Source organism: Acomys minous (assembly GCF_964271855.1).
Source record: "Acomys minous genome assembly, chromosome: 12".
NCBI lineage: Eukaryota > Metazoa > Chordata > Mammalia > Rodentia > Muridae > Acomys > Acomys minous.
The window spans coordinates 102,191,756-102,212,602 of NC_140493.1; the positions used below are offsets into that span (position 1 = coordinate 102,191,756).

General features: G+C 37.5%; 1 protein-coding gene across 2 annotated transcripts in view; it reads right to left on the bottom strand.

Annotated features, from left to right (window-relative positions):
• The window catches only part of ABCA5 (ATP binding cassette subfamily A member 5), a 70,807-nt gene that overhangs the window by 12,076 nt on the left and 37,884 nt on the right, over window positions 1-20,847 (bottom strand). For both annotated transcript variants that reach the window (XM_084751151.1, XM_084751152.1), the window contains exons 19-28: window positions 19,204-19,405; window positions 16,410-16,579; window positions 13,889-14,016; window positions 13,466-13,603; window positions 12,530-12,643; window positions 10,589-10,759; window positions 8,699-8,812; window positions 8,198-8,332; window positions 6,827-6,901; window positions 5,655-5,746 (exon numbers count right to left, since the gene is read on the bottom strand). In XM_084751151.1, coding sequence (XP_084607277.1) covers window positions 5,655-5,746; window positions 6,827-6,901; window positions 8,198-8,332; window positions 8,699-8,812; window positions 10,589-10,759; window positions 12,530-12,643; window positions 13,466-13,603; window positions 13,889-14,016; window positions 16,410-16,579; window positions 19,204-19,405 — 1,339 coding nt within the window. The remainder of the gene's footprint in view (window positions 1-5,654; window positions 5,747-6,826; window positions 6,902-8,197; window positions 8,333-8,698; window positions 8,813-10,588; window positions 10,760-12,529; window positions 12,644-13,465; window positions 13,604-13,888; window positions 14,017-16,409; window positions 16,580-19,203; window positions 19,406-20,847) is intronic.

Genomic DNA, 20,847 nt, shown 5'->3' on the forward strand with positions numbered 1-20,847 from the left:
TTGGCTTTCCAGGACTCACTTCATAGACCACACTGCCCTCAAATCACAGAAATCTGCCTGCCTCTGCCTCCCAGAGTGCTGGGATCATTGGCGTGTGCCATCACGACCAACCATTTATTCCACATTTTATATAATGTGGAATTGTATGCTTAAGGTGTTATTCCACAGGGGATAGAACAGGTTGAAGAGATGTCTCAGTCGAGAAGGATTCTGGGAAGGAGAAGCAGACAGGTACTGGAGGAGGAATGAGGAGGAGAATTGCCATGGGATAGAAAAGAGACATGTAGGCCCAGAGGAGAAGCTCTGAAGTTCCACATGAAAGAAATGGCCCAGATAAACAACCTTGGCAAGTATTTTGGTATTATGGATGGGAGGTAGCCAAAACAGAAATTACTAGAAGCAGATGGCATGGGTTAGAGGCTGAGCCCTAATAGAAAGTAGCTTAGGAGTTATCTGCCATGCCCCAGGTGAAAAGGCTATTCTAAACTATATCAGATGTCTGTGTCTTTATTGATTGTGAAACGGGTTAAATAATACCACCATGATATTGATAAGCCTAATGATAAACATTTATTAGGCCATAGCATTAAACTAACAATCACAAATAGATAAGGCTGAATTCAAAATCCAAAGGAATACTTGATTTAATGACATAGAAAGAAGTTCTTGGAAAAAAAAAATTTTGAATAGGAAGACAGGTAAAGAGGTAAATAAAAGTGACATTATAAGAAACAAAACAATAGAAAAGAACAAGGAAGAGGAAGTAAATCAAGGAATTAATTGACTGAGCCTACCAGACAAAGACTCTGCAGATACTATCAGAGCAGAGTTAAGAGGAAAACTCAGATTATATAAGGCATAAACGGGAAGTGTACAACTAAAGACCGAAGGCTTGACTATGCAAACAAACAGAGGCATAATGTAAAGAGTCAGAAGAGGATTTATACTTGAATAAGATTGTTAGGTCCTTTTATGTATGAAATCTTTCCTCAATTAGGATCTGAAGGAAGGCGCTGGAAAAGTGGCTTCTTTTGTAAAGTGTTTGCCATATAAGGTGAGGAGCTGAGTCTGGATCCTTAGCATGTTTTGGAGTTGTTTTGTTTTGGTTTTTGGTTTTTCGAGACAGGGTTTCTCTGTGTGTCCTTGACTATCCTGGACTCGCTTTGTAGACCAGGCTGGCCTCGAACTCACAGCAACCCACCTGCCTCTGCCTTCTGGGGGCTGGGATTAGAGTGCACCACCACCACCTGACAGCATGTATTTTAAAAGATGGGTGTGGAAGCACAAGTCTCAGTGCTGGGTGACTACAGCTAGAGAGAGAGACTGAGGAGGACAGCAACCCTCCAGCCTTCTGCCCATGAACATACACATGATTACACACATGCATACACCACAGCACAAAAACACACACCCACAATTCAGAAGGATGATACAGAAAGAGAAAAAGAAAAGGAAAGACGAACATTCTTAAGTACATGAAATACATAATTCATAACAGAAAGTCATCTCTTCTTCTGGGACAGGGAAAAGGCTGAAATATTGGTGAGTGTGAATAATTTTGTAGATATTAGCAACTAAGTGTAGAAGACATGAGGTCCTTGTGGTCACAGATAAGCCCTGGGGAAACCAAAAATGCTAAGCACACAGTTTTGTCTCTTCAAGGAAAGAGATGTGTACCTGTTTTCTACCAGAAGACTGGGAGTGGATGTCGGTAACGGCCTGATGATCTGCGCTATCTGCAGGAGCAGGCCACACAAAAACCTACCCACCCTCACCCCCAGCTGACCATATGTTTGTAATACCAGAATCTTCCTCTCTAGACCTTTATCTTGAACACTGTTTCTCAGTCAATAGAACCCATCCCTAGGGGAGATGTCACATGTGCCTACTTTGTAGCTCTGTAAGACCACACCTGACCCTCCTTAGGCCCTTAAGCTAAAGAACCCACCTTTATGGAAGAGGTCACATGTACTTTGCAAAAGAATTTCAATGTAGTCTATCCTTAAGCTTTATTTTGCTCGTGGAATTAAAATTATTGTTACTAGGAAACTGTCTTTCGAAGTTGTACTGTACTTAAATAGTTCTAAAATAAACAGCCCAGTGTCAGGCTCAAGAAGTTTGAACCAACATTGCCTAAGTCATGTTGAACTGGATTTCCTTCTTGCCTCATGTGGATTGTTACTCTGCCAGCTGTGGCATTTACAGAGACCCCCCCACAATTAAGTACTATCTTTTCAGAGATAAATAGCAAAATTTCACTAAGAAGCAGGATGCAAGGTGATTTGGGGAATTTTAAGATTACAAAGAAAGTTTGGAGTAAATATTAAAACTAACAAGAAAGTATTAACTAGGAAAATGTTATAGGCTACCAAACAGGATCAAAACAGTTGATTTTGTACACTAAAAATATACTATCAAGTTAGCTTAAGTTATTTTTATTAAGAAAAATATAATTTTAGCAGGTAGGGCAAAGAGATGTGCAGCTGTGAATAATGAAAGTGGCAAACCATATATATCAAGTAAGCAGTATCAGGGAGGGGGGAAACTAAGAACAGGGACCACCTGATGCACAGTTAGAAGAGGAGAAGCTCCGGGATTTGAAATCATTCAAAGTCCCACAGCACTAATAAATGGGAAGTAGAAATATGGAAAATTACGGGTAAATTCTGACACTGACACTTATGCTGCTACAGGTGTGAGTAAGAATTCTATCACTCTGCACAAAAATAAATGTCAAGTGCACTGAAGGCCTCAATGTGAAACCTGAACTGCTAAAACCGCTGGGAGAAGTAAACACAGTACCCTATGAAGTTTAGGTGTAGAAAATGAGTTTCTAAATAAGACTCCATCTACCCAGGAACTAAGGCTAACAACTGATTACTGAGACCTCCTAAAACCAAAAAGCTTCTATGCAGATAGGGAAACAACCAATCAAGTGAAGAAAAAGACCCACAGAACGGAGGAGAATTTTTGGCAGATACACATCTGACAGAAGATTGACATCTAAAATATATAAAGAAGTAAAAACAAAAAGCATGGACACAAATGATTACATTAAAATGGGGTAGAGATCTAAAGAGAGACTTTATGCTTAAGAAATCCTCAAAAAGTATCATCCTTAGCAATTAAGAAAATACAAATTTAAACTGAGATTTCATCTTAGCCCAGTCAGAATGGCTAAGGTTAACAAACCAGCCAGCAGCGGTGCTGGCACAGATGTGAGAAAAGGCGAACCTGCACTCACAATTAGTAGGAATGCAAACGGTGCAACCACTTTGGAAATAAATATGGAGAATTGTCAAAAGGCTCAAGGTAAACCTACCACGGCTTCTTGGCATGTGAGCAAAGGACTCAGCATCCGACTCCACAGATATCTGCTAAGTAACGTTCATTGCTGCCCTAACCACGATAAACAGAAACAGCCCACATGTCCTTCAACAGATGAATGGATAACGAAAATGTGGCGCGCGCACACACACACACACACACACACACATATATATATATACATACACACACACACAATGTAATACAACACAGCTATAAAAAAAATGAACTCTATAGGTAAATGAATGGAACAGGGAAAGAGCTTCTAAAGTAAGGTAACACTAGGAAGACAGGTATCAAATGCTCTCTGCCTTCTGTAGTTCCAAGCTCCAAATCTTCACAAACCACCACAGAAATCCACAAACTAAAAATGCAGAAAACATGAGATCGTGTGGTGCTCAGTCCCAGTTAGCATGTCTACAATATAAGTTCTGCACTTAAGGCCCAGGGACAGTGTGGAAGAGGGAACAGAAAGACTGTAAGGGCACAGGAACCTGACGTTTGCTGTGAGACTGGGTCTCCTGAAAATTTCAGAGGCTGCACCCACGAAGTCTCATCAAGACAGATGTCTGAACAAGACCTGTACAACACTGACACCAATGGACATGCTAACAGAGAAAAGGGAAAGCTGGTGGGGCTCAAGAATGCCCCAACTGGCTTTTCAATACCTAGTGGCCGTCCCTGAGAATACAGATAACATTATCAGGCTAAGCAGATGTTATAAACATACAGACATATGGTTTATTGTGATATAGGTTATATTATATAATTATGTTTCTATATTTGGTTATATATATAAATAAACAATAATTAAAGGAGAGAGAGAGCAACAGCGATGCATGACAGAGGATGGAGGGAGGAAAGGGGAAATGATATAATTATAATTTCAAAACATAAAGGAAATATTACAAAATTGAAAGCATGCTGGTAGGATGGCTCTGATGTAAGTTAAGTGGGTGAAGTAGGATAGACAATCATTGAGTTGTTTGGAGAATCAGAAAACAGAAGAGTTGAGGTATTAGAGAGACTATCTCTGCGGATATGGGATTCTTCTCCACAGATACCAGCAGAAATAGGGAGCAGAGGAGTTAAGGAGAGCCAGACCTCAGCTCCTTGGTACAGAGGGGGAGCAGTGCTTACGAAGCATCTCACACGCATCTACACTGCCCAGTGGGATACACATGAGAACTAACGAAGCGAGTAAGTATTACCACGTGACTATCAAAGTGTCCAGTGTTTTATATACATTAATGCTCAGCCAGTACATAAGTGGGAGAATTATAGAAGGCAGACTAGGTTACTACCAATAATAATTATTTCAGTTTAAAATAACCAGTGAAGATACATAAGTTTGGAAAAATTACTTGCAATTCAAATATACATATACAAAATACATAACAAATTACAACTCAATAATATAAATACAATGGGACCAATTTTTAAAATGTTAATAGAAGTGTAATAGAAATTGGCATTTCTCTTAGAGGACTTTAAAGGGAAAACAAGCAAAATAAAAAGTGATTATAATGGTATTTGTCAAAATGAAAATTTGAAAATGTAGTGAGCTGCTGCTACAGGATAAATGAGGAACCCTCCAAAAGCATGCCAACTGTAAGACTATATGTGCTGGAGATGAATTTGCTGTTCAAATGCTAACTACTGGGCCAATGAGATGGCTCAGCACAAAAACATGTCTGCTGCCACGCCTGATGACCTAAATTCAATCCCTAAGACCCACATGGTAGAGAGAGAGAACAGTTTCTGTTAGCTGCCCTCTGAGTGCCACATGCACTCTCTGGCTTATACATACTCAAAAAAAAACACATGCATACACACACAAAATAAATATGATGTAATAAAGAGAAAATGAATAATTCAAATTCTAACAACCTGAATTAACATTAATGTGCCAGATACAGTAAAAAGCATGTAACATACAACTTAAAGAACTTAATAGAACCAGTCTTTAGTGGCTTAAGTTTCAAATCAAATTTCATTACTTCTTTTCATAAAAAAATTTTATATGCATTATATATCCAGAATGAACATACAGTAAATGTGTGAAGGACACAACACATTAATGCTTATTTTGCAAAAATAAGCTAAATAGAACTCTATTAATATGAAGTATTCAGAACATGCAAACTTCATGAATACAGGAGATTAGTGACTGCACAGGCCAGAGGCATGGGACGGAATGTGGGAAAGTGCCTGTTGATACAGTTACTTGGGAGTTCTGGACTTTTTTATGTTGATATTTAAAATTATGGTGCACAGTTATGTAAATTTATCAAAACTGTAATATTTAGATAAAAAAATTAACTAACCGGAAAAATGGATCCTTTCTTATTGACCTGCCTCCATGCTTTCTCTCATAGTGTTGTAACAGGAAAATCCACAGTATACACTGGACGTAGGGCTAAGAAAAGAATATACAACAGCTTATGACTAAATCATCCTTTTTTCCCAAGAGAACCAAGACTACATAGCTCAAGTTCTTTATCACAATAGGATGGGGGAAAGCCAACTGTTTTCTGTTTGTCATAATAAAGATAATAAAAAAAAATAACTTATCTTGTTTAGTTTCTTGGTGTTGGAGGTTGAACTTGGGGCTTCATATACACAAAGCTTACCTTATTCCAGTCATATATTTTAATACCAACAAAGTAATGTTATTTTCTGTAAATTCTTCATATATTTTCAGCCCCTATAAATTCATTTACTATCAGTTTTACAAAATGTAATCAAGCATAGAAGCTGGGAATGGTGTCACTGGCTTGTAATCTTAGCACCAAGGAAGTTTAGGCAGAAGCATTCCAAGACCAAGGCCAGCCTGAGCTACCCAAGACCCCGTCTCACAAACAACAAAAGGATTTGTTCTTCCTCTGAGGAGGCTCGTTTTATTAAAATAGAATTAGTAGTGTGGAAATCAGGTATATTGAAATGGGGACAGTTAGAAAATGAAAGGTATTACTACAAAAATGCAGAATTCATTAACAAACTTAACTCATGGGCTTGCTCTTACAGAACAGGAAAAAAACTGAAGATAATCAGAACACAGAGAACCGAGTCATTCTTTTCTAACTCAGGATGGAGCCCAGGGACGACCTCATCTTCTGATCGCCCCGCCTCCACCTACTGAGTGCTGGGATTACAGGAGTGCACCATCACACCCGGTTGTCCCTGTGCTGGGGATCAAACCAAGGGCTCCAGATATGCTAGACAAGCATTCTTAATAACCAAGTTATGTCCTCAGCCCATAAACAGTTCCTTTGTTTGCTTTTTTAATGTATGTACGCCATGTTTTATGAATGCCCAGTGCCTGTGAAGGCCAGAAGAGAATGTCAGATCCCCTGGAACAGGAGTTACAGATTTAAGCCAGCATGTGGGTCCTAGGAATTGAACCTGGGTCCTCTGGAAGAGCAGCCATCCCTCCAGCCCCACTAACACTCTTATGAGGACACACAAACACACAATAATAGTCTTTGTCATTTCTTACCATTATTACAGCAACTAACAGTCTATCCCATGGATTGTAGGTATTCTCATTTTTTGGTATATTCTTCCAAGAACCCTAAGACAAAACATTTTATAATGTATATGTATAAATATTTATATTTAATATATTTCAGTCATAAACATGTGGTTTCTGTAAATAAGTTGTTTCTACTAATTAGCTATGTTATATCTAACTTAAAAATCTTCCTCGACACAAATATTTCTAGAAGCAAGTATAGGCAAACATATTAAACCAAAGTGGGAAAAAGAACTACCCAGCAATCATAAAGTATGCATTTACTGCTTAATTAATATAACATTTTTATTTACTTCACACAGTGTGGTTTGCTCATAATCATCCATACTCCTCCCAACTACTTAGTTTTTCCTAATAAAATGAAAATGTCTTGAACTATCTACTCAAAAAAATTAATCTGATATTTTCCTTAATGTTTTCCTAGGGGGAGGAATCTCTTACACTTAATTCTCTCTCATCACTTTATAGTATAATACATTACTTAATCCTTGAGGAACTCCTAAAAATAAAACCTAACTGAAACCAGAACATACATCTAATTATGCATATCAAACTGAGCATAAGAAACCAGGTAGCATTGGTTAGGGGTTAAGATGTTTTGAGGTCAAGATAGATGTTTTAAGTTAATAGAGATGAGATATGATAAATATTGACCTTCATTCAGAAATTTAGACCCAACAAGAGAGTAAAGATGCTTACTTCAAGCTTACCAAATACAAATTGCCAAATCACTATGAATGTAACATTTATATAATTTCCTGATTGTCTCATGATTGTTCCTGCTGTATGTAGTTTATTTTATTCATGTATAATAATATAAATGTATTTGTTGAAAAAGAAATATTAAAAAAAAAGAAACCAGGTAGTGATGTAGTTTTCTTCCTTTAACAAGTTGAAGTCATACTTGAAAAGAGCTGTTATTTTATTTTTTATTTTTTTTAAAGATGACTAATTTGAATGGTCATTGAATGTAACAACGCCTTCAGAAGTACTTTTTTATTAAAAAAAAAACTCATTTATTATTATACAGTGCTCTGCCTGCATATACACCTACAGGCCAGAAGAGGGCATTAGATCACATTCTAGTTGGCTGTGAGCCACCATGTAGTTGCTGGGAATCGAACTCAGGACCTCTAGAAGAGCAGTCGGTGCTCTTAACCTCTGAGCCATCTCTCCAGCCCAGAGCTGTTATTTAAGTCCCTGTACCTATTATATAATCAAGCAGTAGCAGTTATTCTTATATTTGTTACTGTTTTCAAGTACAAGAGCCAAGATATAAACGATTAGGGAACGTATACTCAGGAGGTAAGTTTCTAAAACATCTACTAGACATACCTTTATGAAAGAAATCAGGCAACCCAGAAGCGGGTAGATTGGAATGGCTATGCAGAAGGTGTAATGAAAAACAGCTGTAACTGCATATCCCAAAAAGAAAGTTATTTCAGTGACTGCAACACAAGCTAATGCTGTCTAAAGGAAAAAACAAAGAAAACAGGTGACAGAGTATTCTAAAATCTCATATAAATTTATTTACAAATTGTGCCTCAGCATCAACTAGGCTTTTGATCCTAAAATAACCCACAAAGGCAGAGATGATACTAAGCCAGGGAGCATCAACATATTGGCATCTGTTGTTAGCCGTCAGCACTGTGAGTGGCATCCCTTGGAGCAGGTGAGGTAGAAGATAAACGCGCCCACAGAAAGGCACTGCTATCTCTCTCCACACACTCTTTACTTACAGAAGATGTATTACACCCTTGGGACTATCACCAAGGCATGCCTGACTTCTACACAGGCTGACTTGAAAACCTGAAATAATATAAAAGTGTGACTTACCACAGAATAGATAAATGACCAAAATTCCTTGGTATTTAAAATTTTCTTGAAGGTGAAAGAAGCAACATACGTGAACAGAATAACTGATGGCACATAACCAATAAGGCAGAAAACCTGTAAATCAGAAGATGCGTGCTTCTATAAAAATACGAACAGCTTATAACAATCTAAATTATCATACAATATTAAGTAACTTTTATTTCTCAAATTTCATTCTTCAACAAATCATCCCAAAGAGACAGGCGTGGTGGTGCACACCTGTAATCCTAGCACTCAGGAGGCAGAGGAAGGTGGGGCAATGTGAGTTCGAGGCCAGCCTGGTCTACAAAGTAAGTCTAGAACAGCCAAGGCTACACAGAGAAACCCTGTCTCAGAAAAACGAAAAACAAAAACAACAACAAAACCAAAACCAACCAAACAAAAACAAAAAACAAATTATCCCAAAAACTGTCATTGTGGTTATTTGAACAGTTATAATCCACAACCCTATTAAGCCAATAAAAATCATGTTTTTAATATGCTGTTTATACAACTCTGAGTAATTTAAGATGAACATTATTTATAATTTTTATACCAAGTAAAATGCTCTCATTATTTTAGTATTAAAATCAATTATAGCTAGTTACAACTATCTATCTCTCAAATACTAGCAACCATTCTTTATATTTTTAGATGTCTTTATTAGTATATGAAGTGCTTTGTCTGCTTGTACGTTGTGTGCCGTGGGCATGACTAGTGTCCATGAAGGTCAGAAGAGGGTCCAATCCCTTTGAATTGGAGTTACGGATGGCTGTGAGCCACCATGCCGGTGCTGGAAACTCACTCCAAGTCCTCTGCAATAATAACTAAGTCCTCTTAATTGCTGGGCCACCTCTCCAGTACTTAGGAACCATTTTAAGATATACTCAAGATAACTTTTTGTTTTCGTTAGGTTTTGTTTTGTTGTTTTGAGATAAGGCCTCACAAAGTAGTCTTGGCCAGCCTGGAACTCACCCTGTAGACCATGTGGCCTTAAATTCAGAGAGATATGTCTGCCTCTACCTCTGCCTTCCAAGTGCTAGGATTAAAGGTAAACACTACCACATTTGGCTTTAAAATAACTTCTAATATTATTTTACAGGGCAGAAGTTAGTAAGTCAAATCCAAGTGATCTCGAGCAAAACAACGTTTGCATTTAGCATCCTCATATGTGGCTCTGTGTTGTTTTGCTTTTTTTTTTTTTTTACTAAAAATCACTTAGCAAAACAGACTCTTAATTAGACAGTTCCACAGATCACTAAGGTCAGTTGTTCATTTCTTTCACAGTTTCAGCCAAACTTGGGAAAGGAGTCTCTTTGCCAGGGCTTGAGAGATGGCTCACTGGAGAAGAACCAGGCAACCTTGAGACTTGAGTTAGCATTCCAGTACCCTCATAACAGCCAGGGGCAGTGCACATGCTGGGAACTCTAGCTCTGAGGGATGCAGTACCCAGTATCGTGTCTGCCTACACTGTCTTACACACACACACACACACACACAGAAACACACGTGAATTAAATCAAGTCTTTTACAAAAACTAGTTCCTTTTTTGTAGTATGTTTAGGTATGAGAACAGGGAGGGATGCCTATATTTAGGTGCCTGGTGCAAGCAAACGGCCTACTTCAAAGACCACAACAGCTTCAAGGATTTATTTTTAAATGGTGACTTGCTTTTTGTTATATAAAAATAAATATAAACTTTTAATAAAAACTGAATTAAATTACCATATACAATAAACCATTTGCATCTTTTTGTTTTAAAAAGCTAAACCACATGTTATTTAACCTACAACTGTCATATATTCATATATAAATAGATTTTAAGAAATGCTTAACTATACTTAACCATGAGCACAAGTGATGCTAACTTACCACAGCAAGAAATTTTACAGGATAAAAATACAGTCCATGATGAAACGCAAATAAACTTCCCAGCATCAAAGTCAGAACAACAAAAAACAAGGGAATGTCCACGACAGCTTGTCCAATCCAATAGGCTGACGGCAAAAGGCCTGAAAGTTTAAGCTGAGTATAAGCTTTGATCTAAAAAAGGAAAGAAAAACTATTAAAATCTTAAAATATTTTAACAATAAAAAGCAACTAAATTATCATAGAACTTTTCATTTTAGTCAACAAAACAACAACCACCAAAAAAAAGTAACTTTCCATACATTCATTTTAGCCCTTAGTTAGGTTCATGTACAAGATTCCACAATTTCAACAAAATGGTTAAGAATCAGAATAATACAAAAGGCAACATAGAAAGTGTGAGTACGTCAGCGAGCAGCCAAACATGTCCATATGAAACTATGCAGAAATAAATGAAGATGTGTTTAAATGGAAATGGAGTCTCATGCTCAAAATCCATCTTTAATAAGAACACAAGAACTGCCTAATATCCTCTGGGTGTGCACAGAACTTCAGATTAGGTGTGAAAGTCTGTGCAAAGAAAATACAATTGGAAAATTTTTAAATACTTTTAAAATAAATCGCATAGTATGTAAGTGCATGGTTTTCATACTGGTATTAATACTTAAATAATCAGTTTTCCTTCTCATGCTCTCATTATTTATTTTTAGTAAGAATCTTCCCTAAGCCCTGATACCTAACAATACATTTGATTTGCACTATTTCTAAAACTTCCTCCTCATATTAATCAAGAGTATTAGATCAAAGAGCAGAAGATAGAGTGGAAGATGGGAAACAAGAAATAACAGACTGGCTAAGAGGAGGAGGCGGGGCGCCTAGAGCAATGACTCAGAAGTTAAGATGAGAGGTCCAAGGTCTGATTCCCAGCACCCATATGATTGGTGCCTTACAACCATCCGTAACGCCATTCTCAGAGGAGGTGATGTCCTCTTTCTGCCTCTGTACTACAGGCAGGCAGCACACAAACACACAGGTAAACACTAGTGTTCATGCAATCACCTATATGCAAACATTCATAGGAACTGTATTTGTAGGCAAGTCAGGAGCAAACCAGTAAGCAGCTTTCCTCACTGATTTCCCCTCAGCTCCTGCCTTTGTTGCCTTGGCTTTCCTTAATTCAGTGGTGGCCTGCTCCCTTTCCTCCCTGCCCCAAGCTGATTTCGGTCGTGCTGTTTTACCATAGCAACAGAAGCCTAACCAAGACACTCTCCAAATTACATATTCTTACAGTTTTCTAAGAAACAGATTATTTTATATAACCCCTCTTACTAGCAGCAGTTGATAGCTCTATCTTTTTTATTCCTCTAAGATATTTATTTATTCACGTGTATGTGTACATGTATGAGTTTACGGCACCATTATGCATGCAGGGGACAACGGAGGGCAGAAGAGGATGCAGAACCCCCTGGATCTAAAGACACAGGCAGTTGTGAGCTGCCATGTGGATGCTCAGGACTGAACCAGGGTCCTCGGCAAGAAAAGCCAGTGTTCTTAATGGCTGAGGTATCTCTCCAGCCTCTATTTATATTTTTTAGCTAATCTAAAAAAACATTTTTTTGCCGGGCATGGTGGCGCACACCTTTAATCCCAGCCCTTGGGAAGCAGAGGTAGGCGGATCACTGTGAGTTCAAGGTTAGCCTGGTCTACAAAGCGAGTCCAGGACAGCTAAGGCTACACAGAGAAACCCTGTCTTGAAAACAAAAAACAACAACAAAAAAATTTTTTTACATTTACTCATGTGTGTCCATGTGTGCACGGCACATGTGGATATCAGGACTTTTGAAGAACTGTTCTTTCTTTCCACCATGCGGGTTCCAAGGATTAAAATCAAGTCCTCAGCTTGACAAAACAAGATTCCTGTAATATTTTTATCTGACCAATTACCTTATGATTCTCTGCATTTTCCATGGCAAAGTAAGGTGGCATTGCAGTAACAATGATTCCTAGCAAGGCTGCTTGAAAGTACAGCTCCACTTTAAAAACTATGTCAGTAATTTCCTGAAAGACAAAATAGAAAATGAATCTGAGAATCACTTTAGAATACCTTAGAATATCTCTAACAAAAGACAGTATGCTCTCTACAACAGAAGTGTTGTATACTACCAACTGCACTGCTGATTAATATGTGCAATGCACAATTAGCATTTCCACCAGCGGCCGGATGCGATGATAAGAAATACCTCAGAATGATGTAACCAGTAAGTAGTTAAAATCCAAATGCAGATTACCTGAGACTAAGGTTGTTTTTGATATATTCCTACCCTCAAAGGGTCCGGTTCTCTATCCTTGCTTTACCCTACCCTTCATGCTAGAGACCAAACCCAGGGCCTGGCACCTGCTACATCAGCATTCTAAGAGTAAACCCTGGCCTCGGTTCTACCTTTTGTTATGTAAGATGGCACACTTACAAAACAGAGAAGGCACTCAGCATCAGAATGGAATCCATAGGTCCACTGAGCAGCCTGGCCCTGGTCACTTTTTCATTGGAAGGTACAGAAATAGTACATCACTTTCTTATAGTCCCTGCCCTTCAACATTTTGCTACTTAAGAGTAAAAACAGTTGTCTAGGTGACTTCTCAAGATTTCTTCTAAATCTCAGTAACTAGATTACACACACACACACACACACACACACACACACACACACACAGACTATTAAGCAATTTTCTTTTTTTCTTTTTTTTTTTTTGGACTACAATTAATACATCACTGTTTCACAAACCTATCAGCATCAAACAGAACAAACCAATCCTGGAGACTCCTCAACTCCCCACCACCACTTTTAATTCCCCAGATGAATCCTGTGTGTGTTTGCTTACTTGAATGAATGGGGTACTCCAGATCTGGATCATTTCTGTCACATTTAAGTGATAAAGATAGTAGTTGCTAATGATGTTCACCATTACTGGTAGAGAATAAACCATAGTGCTGTTAAAAACAGCTGTGAAAACATAGTCCTACAATTTAAAAAGAGGCATTATTACATACTTTACACAAGTGCACTAATATTGCTAAGGACTACAGTTTTCTTGCTAACTAAAATAAACAGATATTTTAAACAGAAATATAATATGAAAATAAAATATAATAAATTTACTGGTCACTTACCAGGGTATAAAAGCTATCACAAACCAACATAATTATTTCTAAAAATAAGCTCTAGTTCATAACTAAATTGATTTTAGAGCAACTGTCTTAGTACTTTATCACTTGAAATGAGTACTCACATACAGTGCTCTTACCTTTTCTGATCGCCCCACATTTAAGGCTGCACTATGGGGAGCAGCAGATACATAGTCACTGTCATTAAACATCGTCACCATTATGTTCTGGTGTGTGAAAAAGTTAATAAGATCATTGATATCTGAGTCTGGTATTAGAAAATAAAAACAATAAAAATCAGTATAAGTAAGAAACAGTCAGAGACTTGTAATAACATTAGATGTTTTTTCTTCAGCCTAGCCATCATTAAGAGCATTGGCTCTGTAGCCAGTTGGCCACGAGTCAAATTCAAGTTGTACCACTTACACTGACTGTCCTTTAAGCAAGTAACAATGACATTCCAGATCTTAGTTTCTTTCTCTGTCTAGGAGGAGTAAGTATAACTACTTTGTAAGTACAGTGGTCATGATAATTAAATAACTGAATACACATGTAAGGCTTTGAACAGAACGTGGCACACAGTAATTGTGTACATTTTACCTGTTGTCTACAGATATATTAACAGTCAAAAGTTACCAGAAAATACACCTGCATGCCAGATCACAATATAAATGGTTGTGAGGCACCATGTGGTTGCTGGGAATTGAATTCAAGACCTCTGGAAGAACAACCAGTGGTCTTAACTGCTGAGCCATCACTCCAGCCTCTGGTAATTTAATTGTGGCAAAGTATCAAACACAAAAAATCAGTTTGCTACCTACATCCTTTAAATGGCCCAGAACCAGAAACCTAACTCCACATAATGTTTAAAGGCTAAAACACATCATGTCTGATGAGCAGAGCAGCCCTGTTCCACCATCACAAAAGCCCAGAATCAAAGCAGAACAAATGTGTTTCACAGAGAATATCAAACCTCACAAGACCAAACACTGCACACAATGTCAGGGTAGACTGAGTATCCATCCTGTACAACTTAGTAACAGAAAATGTTCTTCTAGCCAAGGACCTTAACTGATCTCTTAACTTTACATAGTAGCTATGCACGCAGGAAAATAGCATATACTCCAGAAAACAGCTACACTACAAGTGCAGTGACCATGTGACTTACACACTCAGAAAAGAGTAAGAAAATATAATATGTGTGTGAGGTATATGTACGTATTTGTTATATAACATAAATATACATTTTTATTTATGTTAAACATTACACACACACACACACACACACACACACACACGCAGACACACACGTATGGGCTTCATTTTGAACCAGCAAGGGAAGTATGGATCCAAAAGCAAGAAACAATACTACGGAAAGAAATAAAAGAGACAAAGACTGAAAATACTAGACTTTCTACAGAGCAGTGAAAATTAAATCAGAACAGAAACATTTGAGATGCAAATATAATTTTAGATACATATAAAAGCTCAAAAGTATGAGAGTTCACAAAAGTATTGTATTTTAGTTACATAAATTACATATTGAAAATGAAGACAAGATTTCTAAATGAAAAATAAACTGTAAAATATTTTCTAATTAGAGAAGTTTTCCATGCTAAATGCTAATCTTTTCCCAGAAAAGATTAAGGTTATATGTTATACTTAGCACCATATTTTAATACTAATAACTCTAAAAGGAATATAGTTTCTGTAAGCTTTCAGACCCCACACTATTTATGTAAACAGATGCTATAGGAAAGCTGATCATGAATAAATAAAATTCTTTACTGTTTTAATATTTTAAGAACTTAGAATCATAATTTAAAATTAGCTCAAGTCCATAAAATAAAGAAAAACTTTGTCAATCATATAGTAAGAATAAAAGTAGTAAATAAAAGTGTATCATTGCAAACTTAATATTCAGGTGTAGATTTTTTTGGTTTTTGCTTTTTATGTTTTTTTATTTTTTACATATACATTTATATTATTACACATATATAAAATAAACAACATACAGCAAGAAGAACCACGAAACAACCAGGAATTAGATTAATGTTACAATCATAGTGTTTTGGCTATTTGTATTTAGCAACCTTGAAGAAAATATTTTCCTATCTTGGTGAGTTTAAAATTCTGAATGTAAATCAATATCTATCATATCTCATATCTATCAACTTAAAACATCTATCTAGATCTAAAAACCTCCTAGCCCCTAAACAACTAAGCTTAATTGTTAAACTAAACTATTTGGTCTTCACACTTATCAGAGTCTTGAGAAGGAATAAAATTAGCTACCTGAGTAAACAGGAAGTATAGGTTAACAGTTTCCAAATTGAAAAAAATGACAGATACAGTTTGCTGCCTGAACAGTCACCCTAGTACTTACACATGCTCATTGAAATGCTAAAAATTCAAGAACTTAAAACTATAAACATTATAAATTAGAAAACCTTAAAAACTATCAATTACCTTTAAGCCAAAATGTTACTTCTAATATCATTCAGGATCAATAAGGTAAGTATTTAATTTAGATTTTTACAAAGCTGGATCCTGCTTGCTTTATCTTTACAAATAAGTCTAAAAGCCCAGTCTCTGAACTTTATCTACCCCTAGCCCCTAGCCCCAACCGACACACAGTCACAGACCTTCACACACTCTCACCAGTAGAATTTTGAAGCAGCAGGCTTGTCTTGTATTTATGAGGCGTATCTCCAGGTCTAAGGAAATACAAGTCTGGAACAAGTTTGATGGGAACCACAGCATTTTTAAAAGAATGATGCACCAAAAACATAAAAATCTGAACTGCAAAAAAAATTAAAAGCAGAAGCAACCTGAAAGAAAAAAAATAATATCGCTTATATACATTAACATACAAATCTATTAAATGTCTTCCTATATTTGTATAGATTCAATACTCAATTTCAAAACAAAAACAAAAAAAAAAAGGAGAAGAAAAAAGCAAAGAAAAGGGGCTGGAGAGATGGCTCAGAGGTTAAGAGCATTGGATGTTCTCCCAAAGGTCCCAAGTTCAATTCCCAGCATCCACATGGTGGCTCACAACCATCTATAATAAGATCTGGTACACTCTTCTGGCAGGCGGGCGTAATGCAGGCAATTCACTGTACACATAATAAAATAAATAGTTTTAAAAAAAGAAAAAGAAAATCTTGCTAAAAATCTATTACCATAAATGACTTGATAATTATATTGAAGAGAAAGCTAAATGGAATATCAATTTTAAAGATTAATAAATTGGAGGTAATGAGAAGAAAGGGTTATAAAAGTATATTCAGACTAGGTGTGATCTTAAATCATAGGACATATAAACACATCTGTTAAAGAATTAGGCATTGTCATAAGTGCTTGTCTCTATATTCCTGAAGGGACTGTTCCTTGCTCAAAGTCTAGTCTAGACATTTACTTTTCATACATTGACAAAAATACTGAAGTACAGGGAAGGAAGTAAAAAGTCTATACTTTACAGTTTGCATCCTTATCACAGTTTAATTACCTTAACTGCTACTGCTCTACTGAGATATTGACAATTTATATGATATAAAATGTGTATTCTCCACATAGCTACATACAGACATCACCATATTACAGTATCATGAGTGTCTAGTACTACAAAAGGACACTGTGCTATCAGGGAGAGAGCTGCTTGTCCTATGAAGTATCTACATGACACATAATATGGCTCAGTGCCTAGAGAACTTCAAACACCACAATTTAATAATTTATAATTTTCAGTTAGACCATGTGTATTTTTAAAGGCCATTCTTGCCGGGCACGGTAATGCATTCAAATAATCCAAATCCTTCGGTGGGGGGAGAGGTGAAGCAGGAGGATTAAGACCTTGAAAGCAGCTTGTGTTAGAAACCCTATCTAAATAAATAAATAAATAAATAAATAAATAAATGTGCATTTAAATCAAAATCAGAAGATGCTTTAAGAAAGGAAAAAATCATGACTGAAGAGTATATGGAAATATCAGGTTAATGATAAAGTTTTACACTACAAAACCAGGAAAAAAATGTTTCCATGCTGTTCTTACATGTTACTATTTGAGAGAATATCAGAAGCAATAGTTCCTAGTATATTTGACCATATATTTGTTGTTTTAAACTGAATACAAATTTTAAACAAATTTGTGAGGTGCCCCCACAAAGTTACATATTGAAGCCCTAATCCTTACTCTGACGATATCTGAAGACAGGCATCCCAGAAAGCAATCCAAAGCAGACACGGCTTTATGACCGGTGAGCACCCTTATAAAAGCGGCACCAGCAAGTGCACCCTAGTGTGCTGCTCTACATACGTGCTCTTTCCAAAGACAAAAGGAAGCCAATACCAAATGCAACGAGATGGCAGCTTCCTTCACGGAAAGAAGAGAGTCTTTACCATGCCAATACCTGGGTGGCCAACTCCCAAGCTCCAGAGATACCCAGTTCATAATATTTTATTACAGCAATCTGAAATAAGTCACCATTGTTTTCCAGAGAATGTTTTTATCTAAATGATCTTCAACTAAATAAATTAAAACATGATGACTTAAATAAATATTCTTTCAGAACTGATATAAAAACAAATCAGATACTTCATTAGCATGTGTTTGATTCTAAATAAACTGGATCAAAACCTCAAATAACTCCAGAATATTTCAGACATGTATGAATGTTCTTATTATTAAATTATATTTCTACAATCACTTTAACTCTAACAAGATGGACAGATGGTACATAAAATCAGGAAATGTTATTTTCCATAAGTCATTCTTAGACTGGGGGAAAAATGTATTAACTGAGAAAGAATAAAATTATATAGAGAATTTTTTAAACTGTAGGCCTTCTAACTATATAGTATAGACATTCTTTATGTTTCTTTCAGCTTTTTTTATCTAATTAAATAGGGATAAAATTTAAGTTTCTTGCTATTTACTAAAAACAATTATTAAGAATAAATGGAAAATTATGAAAAGATATAAATACAAAATAAAAATTTTAATATAATGACAATAGCTCAAAAATTAGATATTAGATAGTACTACTTGTAACTTCATCATTTTAAAGATGAGACAATATATGCCAGTTTAGAAAAAAGCGTGGACATGGTTGTGCACATTTTTAATGCCAGCATGTAGGAGGCAGAGGCAGATAGATTTCTGTGAGGTGGAGGCCAGTCTAGTCCACAGAGTGAATTCCATACCGATCAGTGCTATGCAATGAGGCTCTGTCTTAAACAAAGAAATAAATACATAAATAAATGAATAATATTAATAATAAAAAAGAAAAAGCACCATGAATATGTGATAAAATTACTGTAGCCATGAAATTGTCATTTTAATCTTTCAGAACTACAAAGATATGTATATGCCATTACTTAAAAGTTCAATGGCAAAGCCAATTTGCAACCTCGAAAGACAAGTTCTCAGGAGAAGACTGGTAATTACACTTACACTGAGCGCACCGATTTGCTTTCCCGTTTCAGTGTGAGGAGATGAAACTTTGCTATTGTAGACACTTGCTGTTTCCAAAGGCTCATGGTGCTCACTAGAGACGCTTTGGTTTCAGAAAGAATAAGTAAACTCTGCTCCATTTCATCAAAAGATTTTGAATCCATTTCTTCTTCCAGTGGCTGCTGTGTAAATACACTATAATCTATTTACCAATAAAAGTAAACAATAAACCCATTTTGGAATATGTTTGGAATAGAAAGATTAAAAATGAAGACATGACACCCTTACAGAGCATGTCTGGAAGTGATTCAGAACAAAAATGGAATTCTTACACACCTTGGCATCACCAACTAAAGTTGAGCATGTGCTAAGCCCATGTCCTAAGATCTCAGCTCATATTTCCACCTTACACTACGTAGCTCCAGCTTCGCGCTTTGCCATATCCCCAAGATGCTTTTGGCAAGGCCACTACAGTCTTCTTCACTCCCAAGCCCCTCACCATATTGTTTCCAAACTGTTCTCTTTCCTCATTTTACTCTGCCTAACATTAGATAAAGTGTCCACTTTCACTTGCACAAAGACAGCTTTTTCTAAATTTTGCCTCTTTGTTCTTTTGTCAGGCCACCTTCTTTCTCTTCTCAGCTGTTCACCATCAGGGTGTTCCCTTTACATGTAGCTGTCCCCCATGAGGGTGTTCCCTCTACATGTAGCTGTCCCCCGTCAGGGTGTTCCCTCTACATGTAGCTGTCCCCCGTCAGGGTGTTCCCTTTACATGTAGCTGTCCCCCGTCAGGGTGTTCCCTTTACATGTAGCTGTCCCCCGTCAGGATGTTCCCTTTACATGTAGCTGTCCCCCGTCAGGGTGTTCCCTTTACATGTAGCTGCCCCCCGTCAGGGTGTTCCCTCTACATGTAGCTGTTCCCTGTCAGGGTGTTCCCTTTACATGTATCTGTTCCCTGTCAGGGTGTTCCCTCTACATGTAGCTGTTCCCTGTCAGGGTGTTCCCTCTACATGTAGCTGTCCCCCGTCAGGGTGTTCCCTTTACATGTAGCTGTCCCCCGTCAGGGTGTACCCTTTACATGTAGCTGCCCCCCGTCAGGGTGTTCCCTCTACATGTAGCTGCTCCCGTCAGGGTGTTCCCTTTACATGTAGCTGTCCCCCGTCAGGGTGTTCCCTTTACATGTAGCTGCTCCCGTCAGGGTGTTCCCTTTACATGTAGCTGTCCCCCGTCAGGGTGTTCCCTCTACATGTAGCTGTCCCCCATCACGGTGTTCCCTCTACATGTAGCTGCCCCCCATCACGGTGTTCCCTCTACATGTAGCTGCCCCCCGTCACGGTGTTCCCTCTACATGTAGCTGTCCCCCGTCAGGGTGTTCCCTCTACATGTAGCTGTCCCCCGTCAGGGTGTTCCCTCTACATGTAGCTGTCCCCCGTCAGGGTGTTCCCTCTACATGTAGCTGTCCCCCGTCAGGGTGTTCCCTCTACATGTAGCTGTCCCCCGTCAGGGTGTTCCCTCTACATGTAGCTGCCCCCCGTCAGGGTGTTCCCTCTACATGTAGCTGCCCCCCGTCACGGTGTTCCCTTTACATGTAGCTGTCCCCCGTCAGGGTGTTCCCTCTACATGTAGCTGTCCCCCGTCAGGGTG